Consider the following 23,620-nt stretch of genomic DNA (forward strand, 5'->3'; position numbering starts at 1 on the left):
TTCGAAACACTTCTACATCGTCTGTGCCCGAATGACACATACACAGACATTCAAAGGCATAAATTCGGTCTCATCACCATCCCTAACTGTCTGTCAGCATTACGGCGTGCTTGAGAACAACTGTCACATCTTTAATGAATGTGAACTTTTCGACGAGGACAGCCAGACATTGATAAATAATATTCAAGAACTAGAGAGCAAGCCCTCAAGCTTAGAGAGAGTCTTGGTTTCGTAGGACTCTCCGCGTCTTCAACATAAGGCTATAGCTGCATTGGAAATATATCTTCAAAATAGAGGGCTAATTGATCGTCTATAATACTAATTCCTTTTTAAATACAGACTCTCGTGTATATAAGTATCGGTACGTGACAAGTGATTGAATGTATACTGCGATGACTGTATTACACTAAACTCAAGTGTGCTGAGTGAATAACTCTCCAGTGCTGTGCGCCTTCAAAATTCTTTATCCAGAGTCGTGCTTCATTGAGTGCTCCCATCAAGAACTAAACTCTCTGTCTCCTTTGTTCCAACTAGTCTCTCTCAAAGCAAAATATTCAGCCCCCCACAAGTACGGGCTAAAATTGTGACTTCTTTTTCTTGTGTCATTAAAAAAAAAAAAAAAAAAGTTCCAGGTTTTCTATTTGGCAGCTATGACGGAGCAGGACAGGCATGAAAATAAAAGATAACAGTCAAACGCGTTCTATCAGAGAAAAAGTAAAATTACCATTTTTTTGTAAGCAGCTGTCTGAAAAGAGACCACGCGATACTGGAAAGCAAAACGAGCGCGACTGAAACCGGCCTCATCTTGAACGGCAGTTTTGGGGTGAAAAGAAAGCGAATTTCGCGCGTTAAATTGTGGTCTGGGTGTAGTTATGCTCTTAGAGGTCACGAGGTACTTAAATGGGCCAGTTGGTACACATATGTACGGTGGAAAAGCGCCGAAGAATACACGAACAGACCGAAAGACAACAAGACAGGGCGCACTCTCAACTAAAGTTTATTTGAAAAGTACACATATATATATACACCTTTCCAAAAAACGCTCCTAGGCCGCCGCCATGTTGCTGATGCTGATGCGGCTGGCGCGATTCTCGCGCCCTCTATCAGCTAGAAATTTTCTGCCGCTCTCTGGGACTGTGAAGACCCGCTCAGCGCGGTTCTCTACCTACGTTTTTGCGGTTTTGCATTCGAGGTTTTCTCGCCCGTCTTGAAAGTTTCCACTTAATTTTTTTTATGCGTGCTGCGTACTCTTCTTGTGTTATCCTCCTATGTGAGAAATAAGGCTGATAAGTGCCTGTCATTCAAGTTTTTCTGCTTTACATTCACGGGAAGCGAAGGAGGTGAAGGACGTCGAACGACCCTCGACGCGATTTTGCGAACATTGTTCTCCCCCCTCCCAGAGATAATCCGCGTATAATCCTCAATCATCTTCAAAAATAGTTGTCCGGGTTGGGGTGAGAAACGGGTCAGTCGCGTTTGTTTCTTTGCCTTGGTGCGGTTGTGAAAAAAGGAAGCTTTCCCGAAACGTGCCTGGAAACGAAGTCATCTCGGATTCCGTCCGATCGTCAGGATATGACTGTCGTCGACCGTGACTGTGTTATTTGAGATCTTTCTCAAATAAATTATTTTCGGATAACGCTGCATCGTGTGGTACGTACGATATATCTTTCGGATGTTAACACTTCCTGAATTGTATGTACGTGTCCTGTCCATCGCTAAACACGTTATTTGTGAGCGTGAAAAATGCATGACTTTCGGCCCTTTTCGGTTGCAATTTATTTTTGACAGCAAAGCGCTTTGTCGTTTCACATGCGGCGAATCCCGCGCCGCCGTCAAAACTTATCGTGAGAAAAAACAAATGACTAGAACTATACATTCCAGTCGCATTCGTTCTGTCGCGCGCGTACCCAACAAAAATAGTTTACAGATTTTTTTTTTTGCTTTTTTGTTTCTTTAAATGTGGCACAATGCTTTCTCAATGTCCTCGGGAACATACATGTACCATGAAACACAAAATATAGCGGGAAAATACGAGAATTTAGCCGCCAGCAGCGTTTGAAACTGCGCCTACGCAGGCTGAGCCTGTTGAAATCACAGTCCACTCGGTTAGGGTTAGGAGGGACGCCGGTGAGAGTCTAGCCTCAAACTCAATGACTGGGATCGAAAACCGTTTGTTGCCCCTGGGGTCGAGTGTTTTTTGGAAAGGTGTATACCCGACAGGCATACTCCTCGTCACTCATCTTTGCCCAGCCCCCGTTCCAAAAACTCCTATTCATCCGCAGAAAAGGCTAAGGAAGTTTTGCTGATGCAATCAGTCCCCCTTCTTTTAATCTAAAAAAATGTCGCGTATTTTCCTCGGCACTTTGCTTTATTTGGCTAGGATCTTAGTGTTGTGGAATGACGGCGCGCAGGGGAACCTGCTGCAGCGAACCTCAAGATGCCCTGAAGGTGTCGTCCTTGTTGACGCAGCGTGTGCTCTCGCGTGAGGTCATTCACGTATCTGCCAGATTGCCCCGCATAACACGACCCACACGTCAGCGGAATTTCATGAACGACGCCAATCGTACGTTTCACGTACTTATTTCTGCGCTTGGTATCACACGAATCTGAGGTCGGGCGTGGGTTTTTAATTTTACTGCAGAACCGCCCAAATGTTTAGGTGCAGAAAACGCTATCAGAACATTGTACCGCTGAGTCATTTTCTTCCGATTATGCGCGACGAAATGCATGTAAAGAGTAACCACCGGCCTTAGATTTCTGTAATCGCGGCATGGCTTCAGCGTAGGAAAATAATAGACAAGACAGGTGCCACACTAGAGCCGATGCAAATACCCCTCTTTCGTACATAGATGCCCGCCCTCGAAGCAGGCAAACGTATTATTAAAATAAAAGCCTAGCATTTAGAGGAAGCCTTCAAAGGTCGTATGCCTGAGTTTTGGAAATCGACAATCCCATTCAGATCTATGTATGCACTACCTTACCGCAAGGAATGTATGGAAGTACAGGCTGTACTTCCATACAGTCACCGCAATACCAACGACCATAAGAAAATTGCATCGAAGTTTCACGTCAGGGTCGTGTTATCTGCTCCGGACAAACTAAATAAGTTGTGACCGAAAATTAACAACAAGCAGCAGCAACAGGGCGAGTGCGAAGTTCAACATCAACAAGAATACGTCGAATGCAAATGCGCAGTCGTATACGAAATACTGTTTACTTGTGGGAAAGTGTATGTAGGACAGACATGAAGTTGTGTCAACGATTGTTTAAGAGAACATGCCCTGTCACTAAAGTTGTCGCCAGCAGGCCACTTTGCCATATATGTCAGGGAGTGCCAGCGCTCCGCCTTGTTCAAAAAAAAAATCCTGAAACGTTTCGGGGAACGACGAACTCGCGAGATCTACGAGGCACAGGTTATTTTGTCCAGTGGGGATGCCTGCGTAAGCGCGCCTTCCGTGGCCTTCCCACGACTTAATCGGTTTCAATAAGTCTTTTAAGCGCGCAGCTATAAGCTTAGTACCCTTAGCAATTTTTTTGTAGCAGTGTATGGGAGTACCCTAGCAATAGCGTATGTTCTTGCGGGTTTTCATTAGGCATGTTTGAAAAGCATTCCTAGGGTAGTTTTCCTCTTTCTCTTTTTCATTAAACGTCAGTTGTTAGTCAGCGCGCTCTATCCTGACTCCCTCGTCTATCTTTTCTTCTCGTATTTGCGCTGTTAATTCCACATAATTTGCAAAGACGCTTCTTAAAGCTGGTAGAAGTGTCTTAGCAAACCCCGAACCTTCGAGCAACCGTGCTCGCGATGTTGAGAAGACCGCGTCGTCCTCCCCTTGTATATACCGTCTCATAATCATCATCACTAGACGTGGCACCGCGGGCCTCTATAGTACGGGCTGTCACCGTTCAACGGTGACACGTCTCTCCTGAGGGAGTAAAGATTACTATTAGTATTACTGCTCACGCACCAAACAAAAGACACGAAGTTTCTCCGCAAACAGGATGACAGAAGTATCCGCGGACACGCCACAAGCATGTTCGTAGTACGTTTACGCTTCAAACTAGGGTACCTACATGTGCGTTTCGCATAGGGTGATGGCAACTTCCTGTTTCCCTTTCCCACACCCTCGCCCACCGCCATTTTGTTCCTCATTGTTTCCCCATGCGGCGGAAAGTGGCCTTTGGGTCCATCGGTCCTCCCATCCGAGGGGGGAAACGCTAATCCTCCCTCCGTGGGTTCCACAACGCTGTTCCGAACTTGTGAGATAAGATGCTTGTTTCCGGGATGGTTATAAGCCCACGGATTATCGCCAAGGAGAAAAAGGGCTGCTGGTTTGTCGGCGAGTGGTATTACAAAAGGTGCCATCACCCTAGCAAAGCGCACATGAAGGTTCCCTACTTCAAACATGTCTGCAGAATTTTTTTTTTACGGCCAATGTGACCGTCACGCATGAAAGAAACATGCGTCAGACAGTGCCTTCAGACAGTCTTTTCTGTGGTGCATTAAGCCGCAGTCAGAATGCTCTCACAGCACACAAAATACAGAGTGCTGTATCGGTTATGACATCACATGACGTCACTGCTGGCTGGACCTGCTACCTGGGTTCGACTATAAAAGGGCCTGCACGATGTCAGATTAAACAGAATGTATCTCGAGACTGATGTGATCACTACCTACGCTCGAGACATGGCGCAGTCGACAGGATCTTGGAACAAGTAGGCTTAGAGCGTCCGACGACCGAAATGGATACGCTGAAACCCCCAAGACACTGCGACTCTGTGGCAAGCTCGAGCAGAACTGGATCAAGTTCAAGCAAAGGTTGGACTGGTACCTGAAGGCCACGGGTTTTGCGAAGAGGAAGGAAGACGAAAAGGCGGCTTTGCTACTTCATGTCGCCGGTGAAGAAGCAATCGAGGTCTACAACAACTTCGTATTTCTCGACGGAGAGGACAAAGAATCGTACACGACCCTGGTGCAAACGTTTGAAGCCTACTGCATTCCACAGAAGAATGGGACCCACGAGCGGTATGTCTTCAGAGTCACGCAGCAACAAGAAGGTGAGCCTTTTGAACAGTTCCATCGAAGCTTACGAACCAAGGTCCAGTCATGCAATTTCGGAAGCATTACAGATTCGATGCTGCGTGGCCAAATCGTGTTTGGAATTTCTGAAAAAAAAGTTGCGAACAAAGCTCCTACGGGGAGCTGACCTCATGCTTGATAAAATGATACGAATATGCCAAGCTGCAGAAGTTTCAGAAAAACAGAATCAAGCATGTGAAACAGACGAGAAGCAGGCCGATGCAACCAGAAGAACAAATGCGGGCCAGATGCGTAACAAGTCGATTAACCGCTGTGGTCGTTGCAATTTCGTTCACGACTTTCAACGGTGTCTCGCCTCAGGGAAAACCTGCCACAACTGCGGAAAAAACAATCATTTTGCTGCGTGCTGTCTGGTAGGTCCGAAAGTTGCAGAGACGCAGAACTGCTGCGTCTCTGCGAATTGCATACTCAAACGCTGCCCGTTAAACCTGGTTAGCCGGAAAGGGCTTGCCCGTAGCGTGGTCAAATAAGTATTTATTGTGCAAAAAGCCAGAAACAATCGAACACGTCTTCCTGGACTGCTGGGATGCGGTGTTCCTTTGGGTCGCCTTGCAAAGAACCCCCAAGAAAGACCTCCCACTAACACCACACCGGATACGTTTTTTACCTGTGGAAGGGGATTGCACTGTGCCCCTGGACATGATCATGCTGATGGGCCTTCACAGTTTATGGAAGTTTCGTATGGCCGTGCGCCACGCCGACATTGATGTACGTCCTGCACATAAGTATTTTGTTGAGCATATGTGTTTCCTGAAAGAATTGTACAGGGCCCAGCAGCCCCAACCCGAGTGGTGGCCACTTCTTGAGATACTCGCTTCCCTCAAAGATTTTTAGTATTTGTGATGTTAGTGAGTCAGCTGATGTGGTTTAGTCTTTAACTTGTGTCAATGTGAAACGCCCGTCAATAAATAAAAAAAAGCGCGCGTGGCCGAGCGGTTACCGCGCTTGACTGTCGCGCGGAAGGTTTAGGTTCGATTCCAGTCGACGGACTGTCCTTTTATTTATCCTTTTAACTTGGCGTTCTCGTCAGTTCGGGAACATTCTCGTCTGATCGCGTTCCGAATGTTCTACGCGCCGAACAGTGTACGCCGATAGTTCCAGAATCCCACGCGCGTACATAAGGGGCTCCGCATGCCGAGCCGGAGTCAGTTTTCGCCCCAGCGTTCGACTCTGCTCTTACGCCGACTTCGACGCTGGCGACGCTCTGTTGTTATCTTCTGTTTCTTTTTATTTACTTTTGGGCACAAGTTCGCCCCACTAAACGTTCAGTTCAGTTTACTCAGTTATTCTACGCCTCATCACTTGCCATTCGTGACAATATATGTGGTGATCCTGGAACTTCACTTCACTAGAGTGAAGTTTCTGTGGTATTTTGGAGGTAAGATGTGCGTACAATTTTATGAGGAATTTTCGTTTATACAACTGACAAAAGTTTGAGCCAAGAAAGAAAAGATGATAATCAAAAGAGCTAGGAAATGTGCGGCACTTCCAAGTGTTCCACTGCTTCTTGATAGATGGTGCCTTCTCTCGTCGTAAGGATTTTAAGAAGTTTCAAGGCACTCGGTCCGAGGAAGTTGCAAGTGTGTGAACAGGCCTTTACGTGTCGTCATAAACAAAAATGTAATGATGCGAAATTGTTGGCTATGTTTCTTCTCGTTTCTGCAGCTTCTCCACAAGACAAGAGCTGGATGCTGGTGTCTCGATGACGCACGATGCAATGAGCTTAGACAGCAAGTGAGGTTTTGAGTTCCGCTGCGTTACTTAAGGAGACATGCGTGCTGCACGGTTCTGGCTTCGACGCTCCTTGGCCGCGCTCCTCTTCTTCTGGAGTCTGGTTCTACTCGCAAGTTTATGGTACAACGAGGTGCCTGGTACGGGATGCAGGTGCTCTCATGACAAAAGTCCGACGGCGCTACCTCAGGCCGATGGCTCAACAGACAAAAGGTAGGTGCAACCGCCAGAAAATAAAACCCGTAAATCACCGTGTACAGAAAGTGGGAATACCGCATCAGTTCGGTGGATCCACTCTATTAAAAACACGCTCGTACGCACTTTAACATCAACGCAGGGTATCCCCGACGATAGTGGTGGTGACCTGTGCGAGCGGCTTGGAACTCACCATGGCCAGTCTCAAGTCAGCCGTCGCGTTTTCGAGGGTTCCACTGAGGCTGATTCTGTACGCCGATGTTGAGAACATCAAGCGTCTTCAAGACAGGGTAACTACGGCGTCGCCCAGTGTGGTTTTCTGCACCGTCAATCCACGGTCGACTGCTCATTCAACTCAGGGAAGAAAATCTGCAGACACTAGCGAGTTTTAGGAAACCGTTTCTGCACATCCGATAGAGTACGATGGGTCCTTCGGTACGCACTGCGCATGCGCGTGTCTCCTGCGGCAGCGCATGCGCAGTTCGTACCGGAGGGTCCGTCGTACCGTATCGGATCTGCACAAACGGTTCCCTTAAACTCTCTACTCTCGCGGGCGTGTTTGTTCTTTTCATGAGGGCCCTGATACATTGGTCACAAAAGGCTGCCTAAAGATATGTTCGAAGCATATATATGTATGAAACAAAGATGTCGGCAACAAACACCATGTCTTTTTGAATTGCAATAACATATCTGCGGTTGAAAGAAAAAAATACAAAACATTACTCCGGGCGCCTTTGTCGCTGCAAATTACCCATAAACCGACTCTAGAGTAGTTACCAGGCTAACGCGTGACCAGACCCAAATGATACTTAGATTAAACATGTAAATTTTCAGTGGAGAAACGACACTTGTGACTGCGAAATTTCAGCATTTTTGTGAGTGTGCTTCTGGTAGAAATTGCAATCAACGAATTTTGGAACTCTTACTTCATTGTTATCAGTAAAGAGTTGTAGAGAAAAGATGTAACTAGTATAGTTACACCCTTTGCGTGTGGTCAGAATGTGCGGATAATTTTCTGGTTAAGTGGAAACCCAGAGTTAGAGTTTCGGTTCCCATATCTAGCTCATTGCGTTACTTCTTCAATCAATAAATGTACGAACTGTTTTTTTTTTCTTTTTTGACATTCAACACCTGCAATACTTTCACTCAAACACAATACTGAAATAGGTCTCGTGTAGGACGTTGTTCGTTTATAAGTCTACTGTGGACAGTGTGCATCACGGTAGAAGAAGAAAGTTGTGTATGAACGGCGGCGCCTCGCCATAGAACAGGTGCGTCGAAGGTTTGCTCTCAATTCTGGAAAACACCGTGAGATGGCGCAGCATGACGGGTGCTCGAGAAGCCATCCTTATTTGCTCAACGCTTTGAAAGCATGCGGCGTGCGACGGCGCCTGCCCGCAGAGCCCAAACCCGATAGCGCCTCTGCCGGGAGATACGCGAAGTCCGAGTAGAATTTCGGCACCCTTTCAGGCTTTGTTCCGACACCCCTTTTTTCTTCTACCGTGGTCTGAATGTAGACCAACACGCGGCTCTAACGTCCCGTAGCTGCGGTGCAGCAGCTGCTGACGTGGCAATCGCGCAGACACTTAACTTCTATTTATTGCACACAGACCGTGCTTGTCCAATGTAAACATCGCGTACTTTCTCAATTTTTCTTTTTTTGCGCACTGTTTTCGTTTTATTTTACACAAACATAGTTTTTGAGCACGCGCAGTCCCACTCCGTGTGGGGAATACATGGGCTCTTTTGTAAACAGCGCGTTGGCCTATACTCATCGTAATATTGCGTTAATTTGATCGTCCAGATCATGGAGTGGCCAGCGAGTGCCTTGAACCGGATCACCTACGACCTGCGCTTGGTGATGTTCCCGATGAAGGACTTCGAAACGTGGAAAAAACTGTTCGTACCCTGCGCTACGCAGCGACTCTTCCTCCCGGTGGGTGTTTTCTTTGTATCCCAGGACATTCTCGTGACGAAGTTCCGATGCACCGTACCGCCAAGGACGGGCTTCTTCTTTCTGCGGTTATAGTGCTCAGAGGCACTCTAACATCAGACATCATCGTTATCATGATCACTGTTTCTTTTTTATTTTTGAAACACCAATGGTGGTGATGTCCAGTGCGGCGTGCATTTACCCGAAACATGAACTGCCCAATTTAGAGCTAAGTGAAAGGGCGAAATGTCGCATCGGGTGCCTTTGGCATGCGGTCATGAAACCGAGTAAAGACGGCAGTCCACTACCTGGCCCTCTCCTCATGACTTTTAAGCCGAACCGTCATAAATGTTCAGCTGATGTTGCAGCACTTTGTACCAGCGTCCGAGGAAAGTATATTTTTCTGTCACATTGGTAAAACGACTGTCTGCCGGCTGCTAAATCAACAAAAGCATGCGTAATGATTGCGTCATTGCTGATGTATGATGTCATGAAACGATTTTTCTCCCTCGTGACATTTGGGGTTGAGGATACTCTCCATACTCATAATCAGAATACGGAGAGGAACATTTGTTTATATCTACAGGCGCGTCAGGTTCCAGGAGTCCAGTCTTCAAATAGCCTTCCTAATCTCAAAGTTTAAGCATCACGATTATTACGCACCAGATCTCCTGCACTTCTTTTCATTTCTTCGCCTAGACGGCGTTTTCTTTTCATTTTCGCAACAATCAACCGACGCATAGTAACACGTCGTAGAGGAGGCTTAATTCTTGCGCCTGTAGCGCGTTTTCATCTGGCGTGTTTACCGCGTTCTCGAAAGTGGCCCCTCGAATCCCAATTGATGTCGTCATGGAAGTGTTTGGTTGTTGCCTGTCGCGATCCTTGTGGTGGCAGAGCACTGGAGCTGGATGTGGCAGACGCCTGTTCGTCTGCAGGTCACTTTACAGCTAGACAGCAGACGGATACCAATGGGAACACGAGATGGGACGTCGCGACGATAGTGATCCTTGCGTCCGCTCGCCTTCTTCGCCGGCATTCCCAGCTGGCAGAGGGTTCATCTCAGGCCATGGCGACCGTTTGCAATTTAATGCGGACACCTCCTGCGTAAATTGGTAGGAATTGCGCATACGCTTTATTTTTGCCTGGCGAGAAGGAAGGCACAGAGAAAGGCGGAGAGGTTTGGGGGCGATGAACGATTTCGGTCCCTCCTCGCTGCTCGTAATAGAAACGCCACCCATAAGCGACGTGACTCCAATCAGGCACTTGGGAACTCTCTGTAATGCAGGCTTAAGTTACGCCGGGGAAGCTGACACGACAGCTCCCGCAACGCGACTTTGCGTTGCTAGTTTTTGATGCTTGGGTAAGATAGGACGGTAAACACGCCAATCGAAGACGCGTTGCAGGCTGTATAGCTTAAAGTCAATGGCTTGGATTTTTCTTTTCTTTTTTTTTGCCGACTGTAACCAATACTGCCTAGACGGCAAGGCCCGGCCATGACGCCATTATTGGAAGATCCTGGATCTTCCCTTCAAAAAAGACTCTGTTATCCAAAAGAGAGGACACGTGCAGTGTGATTTTTTATGACAAGTTCGGCGCGGCGTTACCTGCAGGACATGCTACCGAACGAGGATGCGGTCTTGTACGTGGACGCTGATACCCTCTTTGTGAACCCTGTCGAGGAACTCTGGAGTGTCTTCGAGGAGATGAACGAGAGCCATCTGACGGCCCTAGGTCACGAAATTGAAGACGTAGGCCCCAACTGGTACCATCAGCGAAGCAAAACCCCTTTCCATCCACCGTTCGGTACGTATGTACACACCCCGCGCGACACTGTTAGCACAATCATGACACCGCCGCTCGTTCTCATCTTACATCAGAAAGGGTATTAGCGGCCAATTTCGGCTTTGCGTTAGACGAGTGCTTTCGATCACTCTAGAAGCTTTTGTTGATGACAGCCCTTAACCCAAAGTCACACTGCGTATGTTTCATGGAGAAGGTACGGTGTGCGCTGCAGACATGATGACTGAATCATCGGCGGACAAGCATGTGTGAAGTATGCGCTCCATACATTCATACAACGCTTGTTCGATTTAAGAAAGCCAGGCAGTGTACTTACTTGTTTCTTAAACAATAAAAATGTTGTGACTTCTATTTTGCTTTCGCTTTTCAGAGTTATATACATATAATGATGTTTCTGAAGAGGCTAAAATGTCAAAGAGGCGGCAAAAAAAAAGTAAACGTTCGTGTTTGGACAACGTAAGTTCGGTCTGCCTCTGAGATACGGCGACAGTTGTTTACGCTGTCGATAGAACATACAGCCAATGCAGTACGGCTGCTATCCTCGGTACTTGAACATGCATCGCGGAGTAGGGGTACTTGACCACACGCTAAAAAGATGCTCGTCGTGATTCAAACGGCCAGGGGTGGGGATTGGACCAAGGATAACAGGGTTCCGCATGTGCGATCTTTCGCTCCACGTGCTCCGAACTCCCGTGTCAATTTCTTCACTAAATGTAGCGAGAAACATTTCCCTCTAAATATAGGGGCACAATTTCTACGCTAAACGTCACGCAGTCAGGCGACATAACGTAGTATCATGACGTAATTTATTAACTTACGTGACACTATCATGTCACGTGATTTTGTTTCGTCACATGACGTCGTGGTTTGTGGGGTTCTGTGTGGCCTGTGCGTAGCAGAGCGTGCAGGTGCAAGACACGGCCAGCAACCGGGATTTTGTTATTTTCACAGGAGCGAACTCCGGTATTATGCCCATGAACCTTACGCGCATGCGCAGCTTTGACTGGGTGTCGCGCCTGGTTCCCCTGATGAAAGAGTACGCCGGCCGGATCCTCTTAGGTGACCAGGACTTCATTAACATCCTCTTCAGCGCCCACCCGGACAAGCTGCTCACATTCACGTGCAGGTGGGGCTATCGCCAGGACAACTGCAAGTTCCACGATTCGTGCTCGGGAGAAACGCCCGCCTTGTTGCACGGGAACCTTAAGTGCTTCACCGCCCCGTTCAGGTCACCCGCCTTCTCCACCATCCACCGGGTCATGCGGAAGGTACTCGAACCATGCTGTTTTTAAACCGACTAACAGATAGATAAAAAAACAGACAAAACAAACATAACACGAAATATGTTTAGCTGTCATACGGCTGAAGTGTGGATTGAGCATGCTCTCTGTGTGTAATGGGCGTTGACGCTTATCAGTGCGAAGCCAGCGCAGAAACACAGATCGTGTGCATGTCATACTCGGTGACAGCCTAAAAGGTTCAGCATATTATCATCTTTTGCGGCGCAAATCGATAGTAACGCCGAAAACGAATCACCAGGAAGGCAGCGGTAATATAATAAGCGACGTGTTCCATCAGCTGCCGATTACTCAACACATTCCTTGTCCCCCGGACTTTGTAAACTATAATTGATCTGGTGTTAATTATTGACGTTATAAGCAAACTTTTAGTTTTCACTAGACGCCTCTTCTGCTCAACTCAGCCGGTATATTATCCGGCTGCAAGTAACGTGGTCTCAAGTTCGCCACCAGTGGGGATTATGCTTGAATTCATGTTTTAATATTGGTCTCTATGCATTTCATATAACTTTAATAACCCGAAGGAAAAATCCATCAATGTAACCCTGTTTGGCAGTCAATGTTTTCTAGTGGACCGCTGACTGTGCCTGACTGTACGTCAAGCATGTCTGATTGGCCAACAAGTTACTCTGACCGACAGTCAAACTCCAGTCAGACTCCGCTTGTCGGCTTTCTGATGGTTTCCTGGTGGCAGTCGGCCGCCGCGAAATTCCATCAGGATATCTTGGTGGCGATTCTGACTGTACATCGATTGTCTCTGACTGTACGTCAAGAAGCTTTGACGTGCAGACAGACGTAAGGTCAAAGGACGTGAAGTTCGTTCGGACACCACTATTTCGTCAAATCTATGAATACGAAAAGTAATCTATGCACGAGAAAACGATTTCGGGACGTGAGCCCATAAAACCGCTGACGTAAGACATTTGACACGCAACCGACCGACAACCTTGATCAGAAGCCCGCCGAAGCGCCGAAACGACACTTCGCTTCGCCCATAGAGGCTTCGCCGCTTCGCCGAGCTTTCATGAACGATCGCTCTCGACTCGTTTTTGTTTGCCCGCTTGCTCCAACCTGTCGATCCTGCCAGGGTTCTACAATGTCTTATGTTTTAGTAGAATTTCTACCCGACGAGACCCAGCCTGTTGTGAGTTCCGACGATGTAAGGGACTTTAGCGGTGTAGTTGAAGACGACAAGGTGTACCAGGTCTACTGGGCCGGTGACGCGCGAACAAAAGGATCGTTCTACGACGCGAAAGTACTCTACATGGCAGGTGAGTAGAATTGAGTACGGCGAGTGATGTACGAGTGCTTTGCATAACATGCTGACGGCTTAACTGCATTTGCAGCCGAAGCATCTCGTATAAAACGATTAGTGAAATCGAGTTTCAAAAACGGTGCCGTAGCATAGCGGTTACGGTGTGCGATTTGTACGCAAGTGGTCGCGGGTTCGAATCCGCGGTTGTCCTGCTTTTTTTTCCCCCTTTTTTTTTTCTCGAACATTTTGTTTTATCGAGGCATTTGGCGATATTTACGAGTGCGTATAGCTTTACTCTTATATAAATACTGCCCTTGTTGATGAAAATCCCTTGGCAGTGGCAGTCATACGTCATCTGATGGACCATCAGATGACGTCTGATGGTCCATCACGTTCCACCAAGGCTGCTGACTGGCAGTCAGTGTCCCAAATTACGTACCTTGATGGAATTTTCAATAGGGAATCTACGTGTAACGGTCGAGCGTTACAGGCGAGCGTTAGAGTTTGTGATATAAATGAGTCCATAAATCCATCTTGTGTTAAACTGAATGTCGTGTCTAGCGAATGAGATTCGGTCCCAATGTTATTTATGAGCTGGCACGCTGTCACATTTTACGACGTCCGCTTATAATGACACAACTCTCGCTTCAATCATAATTTCAAGGGAACTCTATCATAGTTGCTCTTGCCACGACTGAGAGGCCGTAAAGAAGAGGAATATAAACAAAATTCCGAGGACGCCTAAGCACTTCTTATGAGTTGTGAATTCGAAAGCATTAATGTGGTCCTTCCGCTCCCTTAGTTCTTCTGCGGTGTACTGGCGTGGACGGCGTCGTTTCGCTACTGCCGAGGTTGCGGCCGCCGACGATATAAATGCTTTAGGCGCCGCCATGTTGCTCGGCGGCAAGAGATGCCGAAGCGGCCGATGCGCCGGCAGGGAGTGCGGCAGTGCGCCGCGCAGACCGGCCTGGCTCGCTCATGACAGTTGCGTCGCTGGGTTAAAACAGCTGTGCAACGATTTCAATGTTGAAAGAATTTGAATCTTCTATTTTTGACATTGTTTATTTTGTCACGAAGGACAGAAAGCAAATCTCCTTCCTTAGAAATTTTGCGACTCCGCCGCGTAATCACGAGGGAAAACTAAAATAATTCCCGCCCTGCAGCCGCGAGCGGCGGCCATGAGAACCGCGTGGCATGACGTTAATGGAGGACGTCTAAAAAGATAGCAAGTTGCGTAAATACCTGCTCGACAAAAGGTAATTTTTCTCTAAATCCTGTCGTTCCCACATAAATATAAATGCGCCAAAAACCTGGTATCACCTGCAAAACTTTTATTATACACTCTTAAAAAAAAAAGGAGTCCAAAGGGAGTCGCTGCTTCCATGACTCTCTTCGCTGCCTTGATGACTCCCTTTGACACTTCACGACTTTCTTAGAGAGTCAATGATTCGTGTGACTCTGCTTTGACTCTTCCCTTTCTCAACGGGAGTCACAGGTCAGCATCATTTGCCCTACCGAAAAAAAAACAGATGCCAGAGGCACAATGTTTAGCAAACTGGGTACTACTCGATATTCACAAAATGTAATTAAAAGTTAAGGCGAGATTTAGCTACACAAAAAAAAAAATGTATATCGGAATTTGTAATCTTCGAAATTTGCCTGCAAAAATAATAATCGATTTTGAGCAATCAGTCTAAAAGGCAAGTCGGGTAAAGCCCTAGCAAACAGTTTCCGGTTAGCCCAGCCCAGAGTTTGAGGAATCCGCCTATAAGGCAAGTCGGATAAAGTCTGCGCCAACAGTCTCCGACAGTCTGTTGCTGCTCATTACACACATATTACCCCCCCCCCCCCCTAAACGCTGCTTCGCAGCGTCCAGCCGGCAACCCACGCCCCGCCGTTTCCCTATGCACCTCTAGAAAGGGAGCCCCGTACCATTTTTTTTCAATAATGATTGTGAAAAAAAAATAATAAAGGAAAAAAAAAGTATGCAGGAAGTTTCGTCGACATTAATTTTTCCCAATAAAAATTGTAAAAAAAACAAAAATCAAAAAAACTTATGTTTATTTTTGTTTGGGTTCGCTCCTTAAGAAGTGGGCATCTTTTCACATAGCTACACCTGCGAGTACTGGTTTTGAGAATTCGTTCTAGACGAGATAAAACAAGTTTCCTGTCGTGCGTATTCTTCTAAACCGAATCCTGCGTCTGCATTTTACACATTTCTAGAACCGTCGTGGGGTGCGTCTCTGGGAGTCAGTGAAGGTGCAGCAGCTTATTCAAGACTATACTCCGTTTCATACATAGCGTGCAACGCAGTCAAAGCTAGCGCACCTGTTTGCATTGCCGACTGTGTCTACGTTCACCCCATAAAATAGTGCGTCCCCTGCAAAAACATTTTTAAAAAAGTCAAAAAATGTGCCACCTTGGAGCTAGTATCTGATAGTGGCGTTATGATTTCGACGGAACACAATTTTTTAATAAAAAGGAAAAGATAATGTAAACTACTTTAAATTGTTTTCGTTTTCGTCCGTGCGGCAGCCGCTGCGGGTTTTCGGGTTGCGTGGCATTGGCTGGTTTTTAGGGGTCCATATCACAAGAGCGAATGACATTTTAGCGAACGGCGACATTTGAGCGAATGATCGTTTTAGCGAATAACGGGGGCGCGCGTTAACCCATCCGTCGCGCTGCGCTTTACGCCGCTTCGCGGCGACAGTCTGCGGCAACTCATTACAAAAATATGAACTCATTTGGCCCACCCGAAAACGCCGCTTCGCGGCGTCCGACTATTCGCTAAAGTGTCATTCGATGAAACGTGGGCGTTCGCTAAAACGTCATTCGATCAAGTGAGTGCCTCCCGGTTTTTAGAATATGGCGTCTTAAGGGGTGTCCAAACAGGACACTACAAAACCCGCGACTCCGACAAATCGTGAAAATTGAAGCGGACGCTTCTATTTTTACGGTCTGTCGGAGTCGTGAAAATGTTTGCAGGAGTCGTGAAAATTTTTACGATCACGACTGCTCTCCTCTTCAGATTGACGTCACACGCCACCTGCGTCTGTCTCACCTCGCCAACGCCCTCGCGTACCGCCGTCGCCTCGGCTCGAAGGCCAAGGAGGTCCGGCTTTGGGTGGATATGGGACATTCCTGCGTCGAAGGGTGCGTTTCGCCCGCCTCAAATCTGCTTTCTTTGTCGAGATTCACTTTCGTCGTGATGGCGTCCGATGCGGTTCCGTATTGTGAGCGGAGGCCTTGAGCAATTGACCGACGGCCAACAGAGCGTGTGAGTGGCTCTCCAGACCCACGTGATAAGCAGAGCAAGGCCGCCGTGGAGGAAGCGAGGGGGAGATTTGACGGAGGGAAGTTTCCCCCCGGGAAGAATTGACGGAGGGAAATTTCCCTCTGACGGCCGGAAGCGGATCGCGGCAGAGCGCGGCACGATTTGCCGGAGTCGCGGGTTTTGTAGTGTCCTGTTTGGACACCCCTTTACGCAGCAAGCTCAAGTACCTCTCCTGCTCGGATATTTTCGAAGATTCGTTGTGCGAAGACCTTGAAAGAGTGCAAGCAGGTGATCACCAACGCGTACGCGAGTACAAGAACGCGTTTCCCGGAGAAGTCGGTCGTGAAGTGCTGGAGACGGTCAGTAACGACACCAGAGTGTGCGCCCGTACTGTCGCGAAGTACAAGGCGCAGTGTCTATCTGCCAAGGTGGCGTCCCCGAAGCGAAGACCTCGCAATGTAAAAGTTTCGAGCATGGGGACTGTCAAGCATGCCGAATTCACACACAACTCCATTCGCCTGAAGGTGCATCGCAAGTACCCCGAGAGGGGGTTCTTACCCTTGACAGCTATTTCAAAATAAACTGTACAGGCCAGAACTATTGTCGATTAACGTCCTATCATAAATTTTGGGACAAACTATCAGAGCGATTCCTAATTCCACGCTGCACGAAAGAAAAATATAGCTTGTTGCTGGAGGTAAATAACACTTGCAAAGCGGCAGAGCAGATGGTAGAAATGTGGCCTCTCGGCGACTTATAAATAAAAAACAAAAAGCAAGAAGAAAGAAGGAATTGAAATATGCAGTTCGGCAAAGCGCACAATCTTGCACAAAAAAATATGTACAAAAAAAAAAGAAAAAAAAAAAAGGAATTTCGCGCGTCTAGTGGGTTCGAGCCACTGCCGCCGAGACGTCGGTAACGCCAGAGCAGCGCCTTAAACCACTCGTCCACGAAACTCTTTTTTTTTTCTTTATTGCAAAGGTGAGTATCACAAGTCACATAACATTAAAAATGCATTGCAAGACTTTTACAGGTCATATTAAAAAGCGCGCATTTCACGAAGCGCTTTACAGATGCCGAGCCGCTCTGGCTTGAACTCGCTGGTGGCAAAAACACTTTCCACCTGCTCAATTAGGCTGAAGAAATAAAAGCGCACTTCTTTCGCATTGACGTCGGCATGCCTGACTGCCATGCGCGATCGCCATATGCTACAGAGTCCCAAAAGAAAAAAAACATATCGTATGGGACACAGCCATCGTTAGTCACGTTCAAGAAACGGATGCCTGAAGGGGAAATGCTCAATTGCTTTTTCAAAGTGCACTGAAGCACGTCCAAAAAAAAAAAAGAAAAAAACTGCGTCCCAGCAAAAAATGAACACATGTTCGATTGTTTCTGGTTGTCTGCATAAAAGACAGTCTGTCGACCATGGCAGATCTATGCCTCTTTCTTTAAGCCACGCTTTCACGGGCAAAGTATTGGTGTGTAGTTTGAAAAAGAATGTCTTTACAGAGGGTGGAACACACATACGCTTAAGAGGGAGCGCTCCTCCAAGCACCATAGAGAATACACACGATTTTCTGCCATTTTACGAAAATTCTCATTTAATAACCGTTACTCCGAATCTTTTCAAACTTTTTTGATATAAAAAGATTGATTCTTCGTCCAACTATCCCTCAGAGCATATTTTTCATAAAAACATTTATTATATTTTATATTAAATCGTGAAATCGGTCGGAATCGGCTGTTTTGACATGTTTACGTTAGAACGCGTTTTTAAAAACCTGTGAATTTTGAACTACAAATGTGTCTTGTGGGATATCTGCGGAATTTAGCACGGAATTCAATTATATTAAAATTATAGCTGTAAGTACATCCGTTCTTTAACTACATCGAAAAAACTGAACCAAGGTGTTGTGGCTTGTTTTCCTCGTTTGGACGGTCAAGACTAGTTCGACGAGCGCCGCGTGAGGGCGCCACCATTTCGCTACGCACGCTGCTCTGATTTTGTATTACTCCGCGCGCATGCGCTCTTCAGTAACGCGCTTGTGGTGGTCCAGAGACGGCAAGACCCGTCCAGATAGAGTGGTTTTGTTTCTCGGGGTGGTGTCAGGCGGATAGCTGTGCGTGTTTTCATAACTAGAAAGGCCGTTCTCGGAGCTATGGGTCCAAAGAGGTCCCGAAGGAAAAATCCATCAATGTAACGCTGTTTGGCAGTCAATGTTTTCTAGTGGACCGCTGACTGTGCCTGACTGTACGTCAAGCATGTCTGACTGTCCAACAAGTTACTCTGACCGACAGACAAACTCCAGACAGACCCCGCTTGTCGGCTTTCTGATGGTTTCCTGGTGGCAGTCGGCCGCCGCGAAATGCCATCAGGATGTCCTGGTGGTGATTCTGACTGTACATCGATTGTCTCTGACTGTACGTCAGAAAGCTTTGACGTGCAGACAGAAGTACGGTCAAAGGACGTAAAGTTCGTTCGGATACCACTATTTCGTCAAATCTATGAATACGAAAAGTAATCTATGCACGAGAAAACGATTTCGGGACGTGAGCCCATAAAACCGCTGACGTTAGAGATGTGACACGCAACCGACCGACAACCTTGATCAGAAGCCCGCCGAAGCCGCCGAAGCGTCGAACGCGACACTTCGCACTTCGCTTCGCCCATGGAGGCTTCGCCGAGCTTTCATGCACGATCGCTTTCGACTCGTTTTGTTTGCCGGCTTGCTCCAACCTGTCGATCCTGCCCGGGCTCTACGATGTCTTATGTTTTAGTAGAATTTCTACTCGACAAGACCCAGCCTGTTGTGAGTTCCGACAATGTAAGGCACTTTAGCGGTGTAGTTGAAGACGACAAGGTGTACTACTGGGCCGGAGACGCTCCAACGAAAGGAGGATTCTACGGCGCGAAACTACTGTGCATGGCAGGTGAGTAGAACTGAAGTACGGCGATTGATGTACGATTGCTTGGTTTAACTGCATATGCAGCCGAAGCACTTTTTAGAGCGATGCACTCATTGTCGGAACCTCTCGCTGCAATACTGAAATGCTCTTGACTCGGTCCGAGAGGTTTAGGCAAGAAAGTTTATATCTTTCTAACAAGTGTGCACGGTAAAAACGTTCCGTAAAAAAACGTAGAGCTTCTCATTAAAAGCTACGGAGAAGCATCCGTAATCTGAAATACGATTGACTTGTCCGTAAATCTAAAGTTACGATTCTTTAAACAACTAAAATTGTTTGCGACAATCTGAAAGTTGTTTTATTTGGTTTAGACTAATAGACAACGGTTCTCACATTTTAAAGAATCATTTATTGCACTGTCAATCAACTAATGATAAACGTTCCGAAACGAGGTGGCGATAGTTACCGCTCAATTGAAAAGCACGAGGTGAGATTTTTGTCTAGTATAATCACACTGCCGCTATCTCTTCATCTACCCATCTCCGCTCGGTCGTCTTGCTGCCGTTACGGCCGTTACTGCCGCGCTTGTTTTGTCGAGGGGTAGAGGTGCTTGGTGGTTTTTGTGCGAGCTTTCCTTGTTGTTATCAAAACGGTGAGTTTGTTCTGCTCTTTTTATTAACATTGATTGGGGACTGTCATATATACGTTCGTATTTTTGACACTTCTTTCCTCGAAAGAAACGAAACCACGGATTTGCGTCGCTTGAAACTTTCGGGTTCAATGACTGTCGCTGCTATCTCACTTCGTGTTTGACGTTCTTCTCAGAGTTGAAAGCTCAAGTCGGGTGCTCGTTTGAACCTTGTGTCATGTCGTGAGCTCGCTGGGACGCGCGGTTCGTCGTTTGTAGCGATTGGGAGGCTATTCGCGCGTGCTGGCTCGCAAGAGTTGCAGTAAAACACGTGACAACCCATCGTCTGAGTGCGTGAGTGCGCTTTACGAGTTTCGCATCGTTGTTCGCGCTTCCTGTAGCCTTCTCATTTCGCCGAGGGGTCCATATCGTTTCGTCGAAATTCGTTTCGCGGCAGTACGTTTCGTGGACAACTTTTTATGGACACGTTTCGTCGACACGAACGTTTCATCGACACTCGTTACGCGAATTTCATGCTGCAGTGACGTTCCGCCACTCGTGTATCACTGAAGTGCGCGTAAACCCACACCCCCGCCTGCGTTCACACCACTTCGCGGCGACAGTCTGCGGCTGCTCGTTACAAAAATGTTAACCCACCTAACCGACCCGTACAGGTCGCTTCGCGGCGACAGTCTCATGCAGCTTACCCCCCAACCCCCCCCCCCGAAAAAAAAAAAAAAAAAAAAAAAAACGAAGGTTAATTCGAGCTGTCGATGAAACGATCTGTCGAGGAAACGTCGTTCGATGAACTGATTCCCCATTGCTGTATCACCACTGCGTACTTCACGTTCACTGGTTGGTTAGCAGTCATAATGCAGCCGATGAATTTCTCATTTCACAGAATGCACTTGTGTCATTGTACGCTGATTCCCCCCAACCAGATGGTCTAAGATCATCGTATTGATATTCATTTTTATGATCATAATATTCTATGTGTATATTAAAGCAATATACCTCCGCTCAATACTTGCACGGCGCCACTCAGGAGGGCACGTAATACCACTGTTCCACGGACTGCAAAATTGTGTGCATTAATCTTGGCTCCTCAGTCAGACTGTTTGTAAGGAACATAGCCACCGTTCCTGCAGTTTCAAATTGTCTGAGATGCAAGCTCATATTTTTTTCAGGAGACGTCTTCAACGACAATTGCTTCCTTGTCACTGAGCATTGGCCAATGTTTAAAGAGCCTATGCCATTCTTGAAGGCGGTATGCGTCTTGTTTGGAGCTTTTTACGTGTTGAATTTACCTATTCAATGGAAGCCTTGGCCACTCTCGAGTTTATGCAAATGTGAGAAAATCTTGAAGTGCGTCAAGTCCACAGGATGTGTCATAGAATGACATAATCTAGATTACCCTATCATTTATTGTGCCGTAGCGCCCTTTTTCACAACTCGCACAAACATTTGAGCTGTACTAATTTTACAAAGAATTACGCTGCTGCATATTTATAATGAATTGATAACGTGGGAACACTGGTTGTCATTAGGCTGTAACTTTCAAGGCAGGGAAGCATGGTTATCTTGTATAGACCAGCACGCAGCACTGACGTCGCACAGCTGCGGTGGCACTGTCAGCGGCACAGCGCAGACGCTTCACTTTACGCGAATTTGGTTTTTGCGCACGCACAGTGCTCACACCTGGTCTGGCCAACGCGGGCTTGCTTATAAACAGGGTGTCGGTCTATAGAATGTGTGCTTGTTCAGCAGTCATTCAGGTTTAACATGTTCCAACACTACCATAGTCTGACTTGATAGTAGAAAATAAATGGCTTCACCTTCACCAGGCTGAGTATGCTTGAAGCAGGCATGGCATTAATGTTAGATGATGCAATATATCCTCCTAGACCAATCTTCCAAATCAACCTGGAGAAGGGCTTGAAGAGAATGGGAGCAGTGAAGCGAACGACGGCCCAGCTCAAGATTTTAGCGATGCTGAAGGGCTTCAAATGAAGTCTCCACAGAAATCCCTTGAACCTGTATGTTTTTTTATGGTAAGTGCAAATTTGAATTCCTAGGCATCTAGCATGTACCTAAGGGGAAGACAACTCTAATGTGACTGATGCCAATCTTTTGAGAAGCGTAACAAAGGGCTTTGTGAGTATTCAGAACTTTCAAATATCGAAGCGAATGATGTCATATTTTGTTTATACTTTCATCGGATAGGACGGTTCGGCAGTTGTACGAATTTTCAATCTGAGAATGCTCCAGGACACACCATCGTAAAAAAGCAACTGAAACGACTCACAAAAGCCCACACAGAAGTCTGGGAACTGTATGCAAATAAAACTTATTTCAACTCGTTTATTTAAAACGGGAAGGCATCCTGTAATTGTAATCACAGATGGTTGATCTGTAAAATGTTTGAGCCCCCAGAGCCAATACATGATTTGCTGCGGTATGCTGCTGTGAACCGGTGATGCATGCACGCAGTGCGAGTGCTACAGTGTAAAGGCAGATGTGGGCGACATGATATGGTATTCATATCCCGTGTTATTAGGAGTCTGCGTCTGTTTAATTACTGCAACCGGCATCCTGCCACTTTACAAATTATCTCCTTGCAACTTTTTTGCCCCTTGCTCTCGCACAAAATAATTATTCGTTTGATATTTAAATGTATTATTATTAGAGGGGGGGGGTGCAACGATTTTATGATTAAGAGAATTTGCATCTCGTCATTTTTATGTTGTTTATCACGTCCCGGAGGATACAGAAAACATCTCCTTCATTAAGAATGTTGCGATTCCGCTGCATAATCGCAAAACAAAAGCCAAGCTTTTTCCCCCACCTGCAGCCGCAAGTGGCAGCCGAAGGAACTACGGCTAGAAGATTACGTGCCCTCGCTTGGCTCCAAGCTGCAGCATAACGCCCGCTAATGTCAGCAGAGAGAGGGAGAGGAAGCGTTCTCCGAGATAGCACACGGGAACCTACACGGCACTCCGAATGACGTCACTAGGAGTGCGACCAGGTGTGACCCTGAAGACTGGGAGTGAGTTGAGGGGTGCCCGAAATGCCAATAGCTGTCTTTTTTTTTACGCAACAACTAGGACGCGCAGGCAAAATCGGTTTCCTGTTCTTTACTTCAGAAATGTCGGAGAGCAACCTCCACAAATTTTTGACCGAAGTCCGGAAATCGTTGCACCCCCCTTTAAATAGTAACTTTTAAGCTTTGAACTAAGTGAAGCCTCATGGTTCTTTCTTTTTGTTTTATAGAGGTTTTTCAAAGCACAAGTCGGCCGGTCTGCCAGCCACCTGCAGCCATGCTTGCACTGCATGATTACTTAGCATGTCCAGTGCCAACTGCTATTTAAGCTGCTCTAACCTGATTAAATTGACAGTCTGACAATCTTGTGTCTTGTTTTTCAGAAAATACAGTGTGCACCTCAAGACGTCGAGCTATGTTTGACGATTTAACCATTTGAACCAGTTGAATTACGGAGTCAACTT

The 23,620-nt window shown here is 46.8% G+C and overlaps 1 protein-coding gene across 1 annotated transcript in view; it reads left to right on the forward strand.

Moving 5' to 3' along the window:
• Positions 1–6,869: 6,869 nt before the first annotated feature.
• LOC8043091 (glucoside xylosyltransferase 1-like) overlaps positions 6,870–23,620 on the forward strand; it is a 74,463-nt gene continuing 57,712 nt past the window's right edge. The window contains exons 1-5 of the mRNA XM_029989695.4: positions 6,870–7,042; positions 7,167–7,314; positions 8,829–8,960; positions 10,568–10,760; positions 11,709–12,025. Coding sequence (XP_029845555.2) covers positions 6,870–7,042; positions 7,167–7,314; positions 8,829–8,960; positions 10,568–10,760; positions 11,709–12,025 — 963 coding nt within the window. The remainder of the gene's footprint in view (positions 7,043–7,166; positions 7,315–8,828; positions 8,961–10,567; positions 10,761–11,708; positions 12,026–23,620) is intronic.

Source organism: Ixodes scapularis, unplaced genomic scaffold (assembly GCF_016920785.2).
Source record: "Ixodes scapularis isolate PalLabHiFi unplaced genomic scaffold, ASM1692078v2 PGA_scaffold12__126_contigs__length_90152505, whole genome shotgun sequence".
In the NCBI taxonomy this organism is placed as follows: domain Eukaryota; kingdom Metazoa; phylum Arthropoda; class Arachnida; order Ixodida; family Ixodidae; genus Ixodes; species Ixodes scapularis.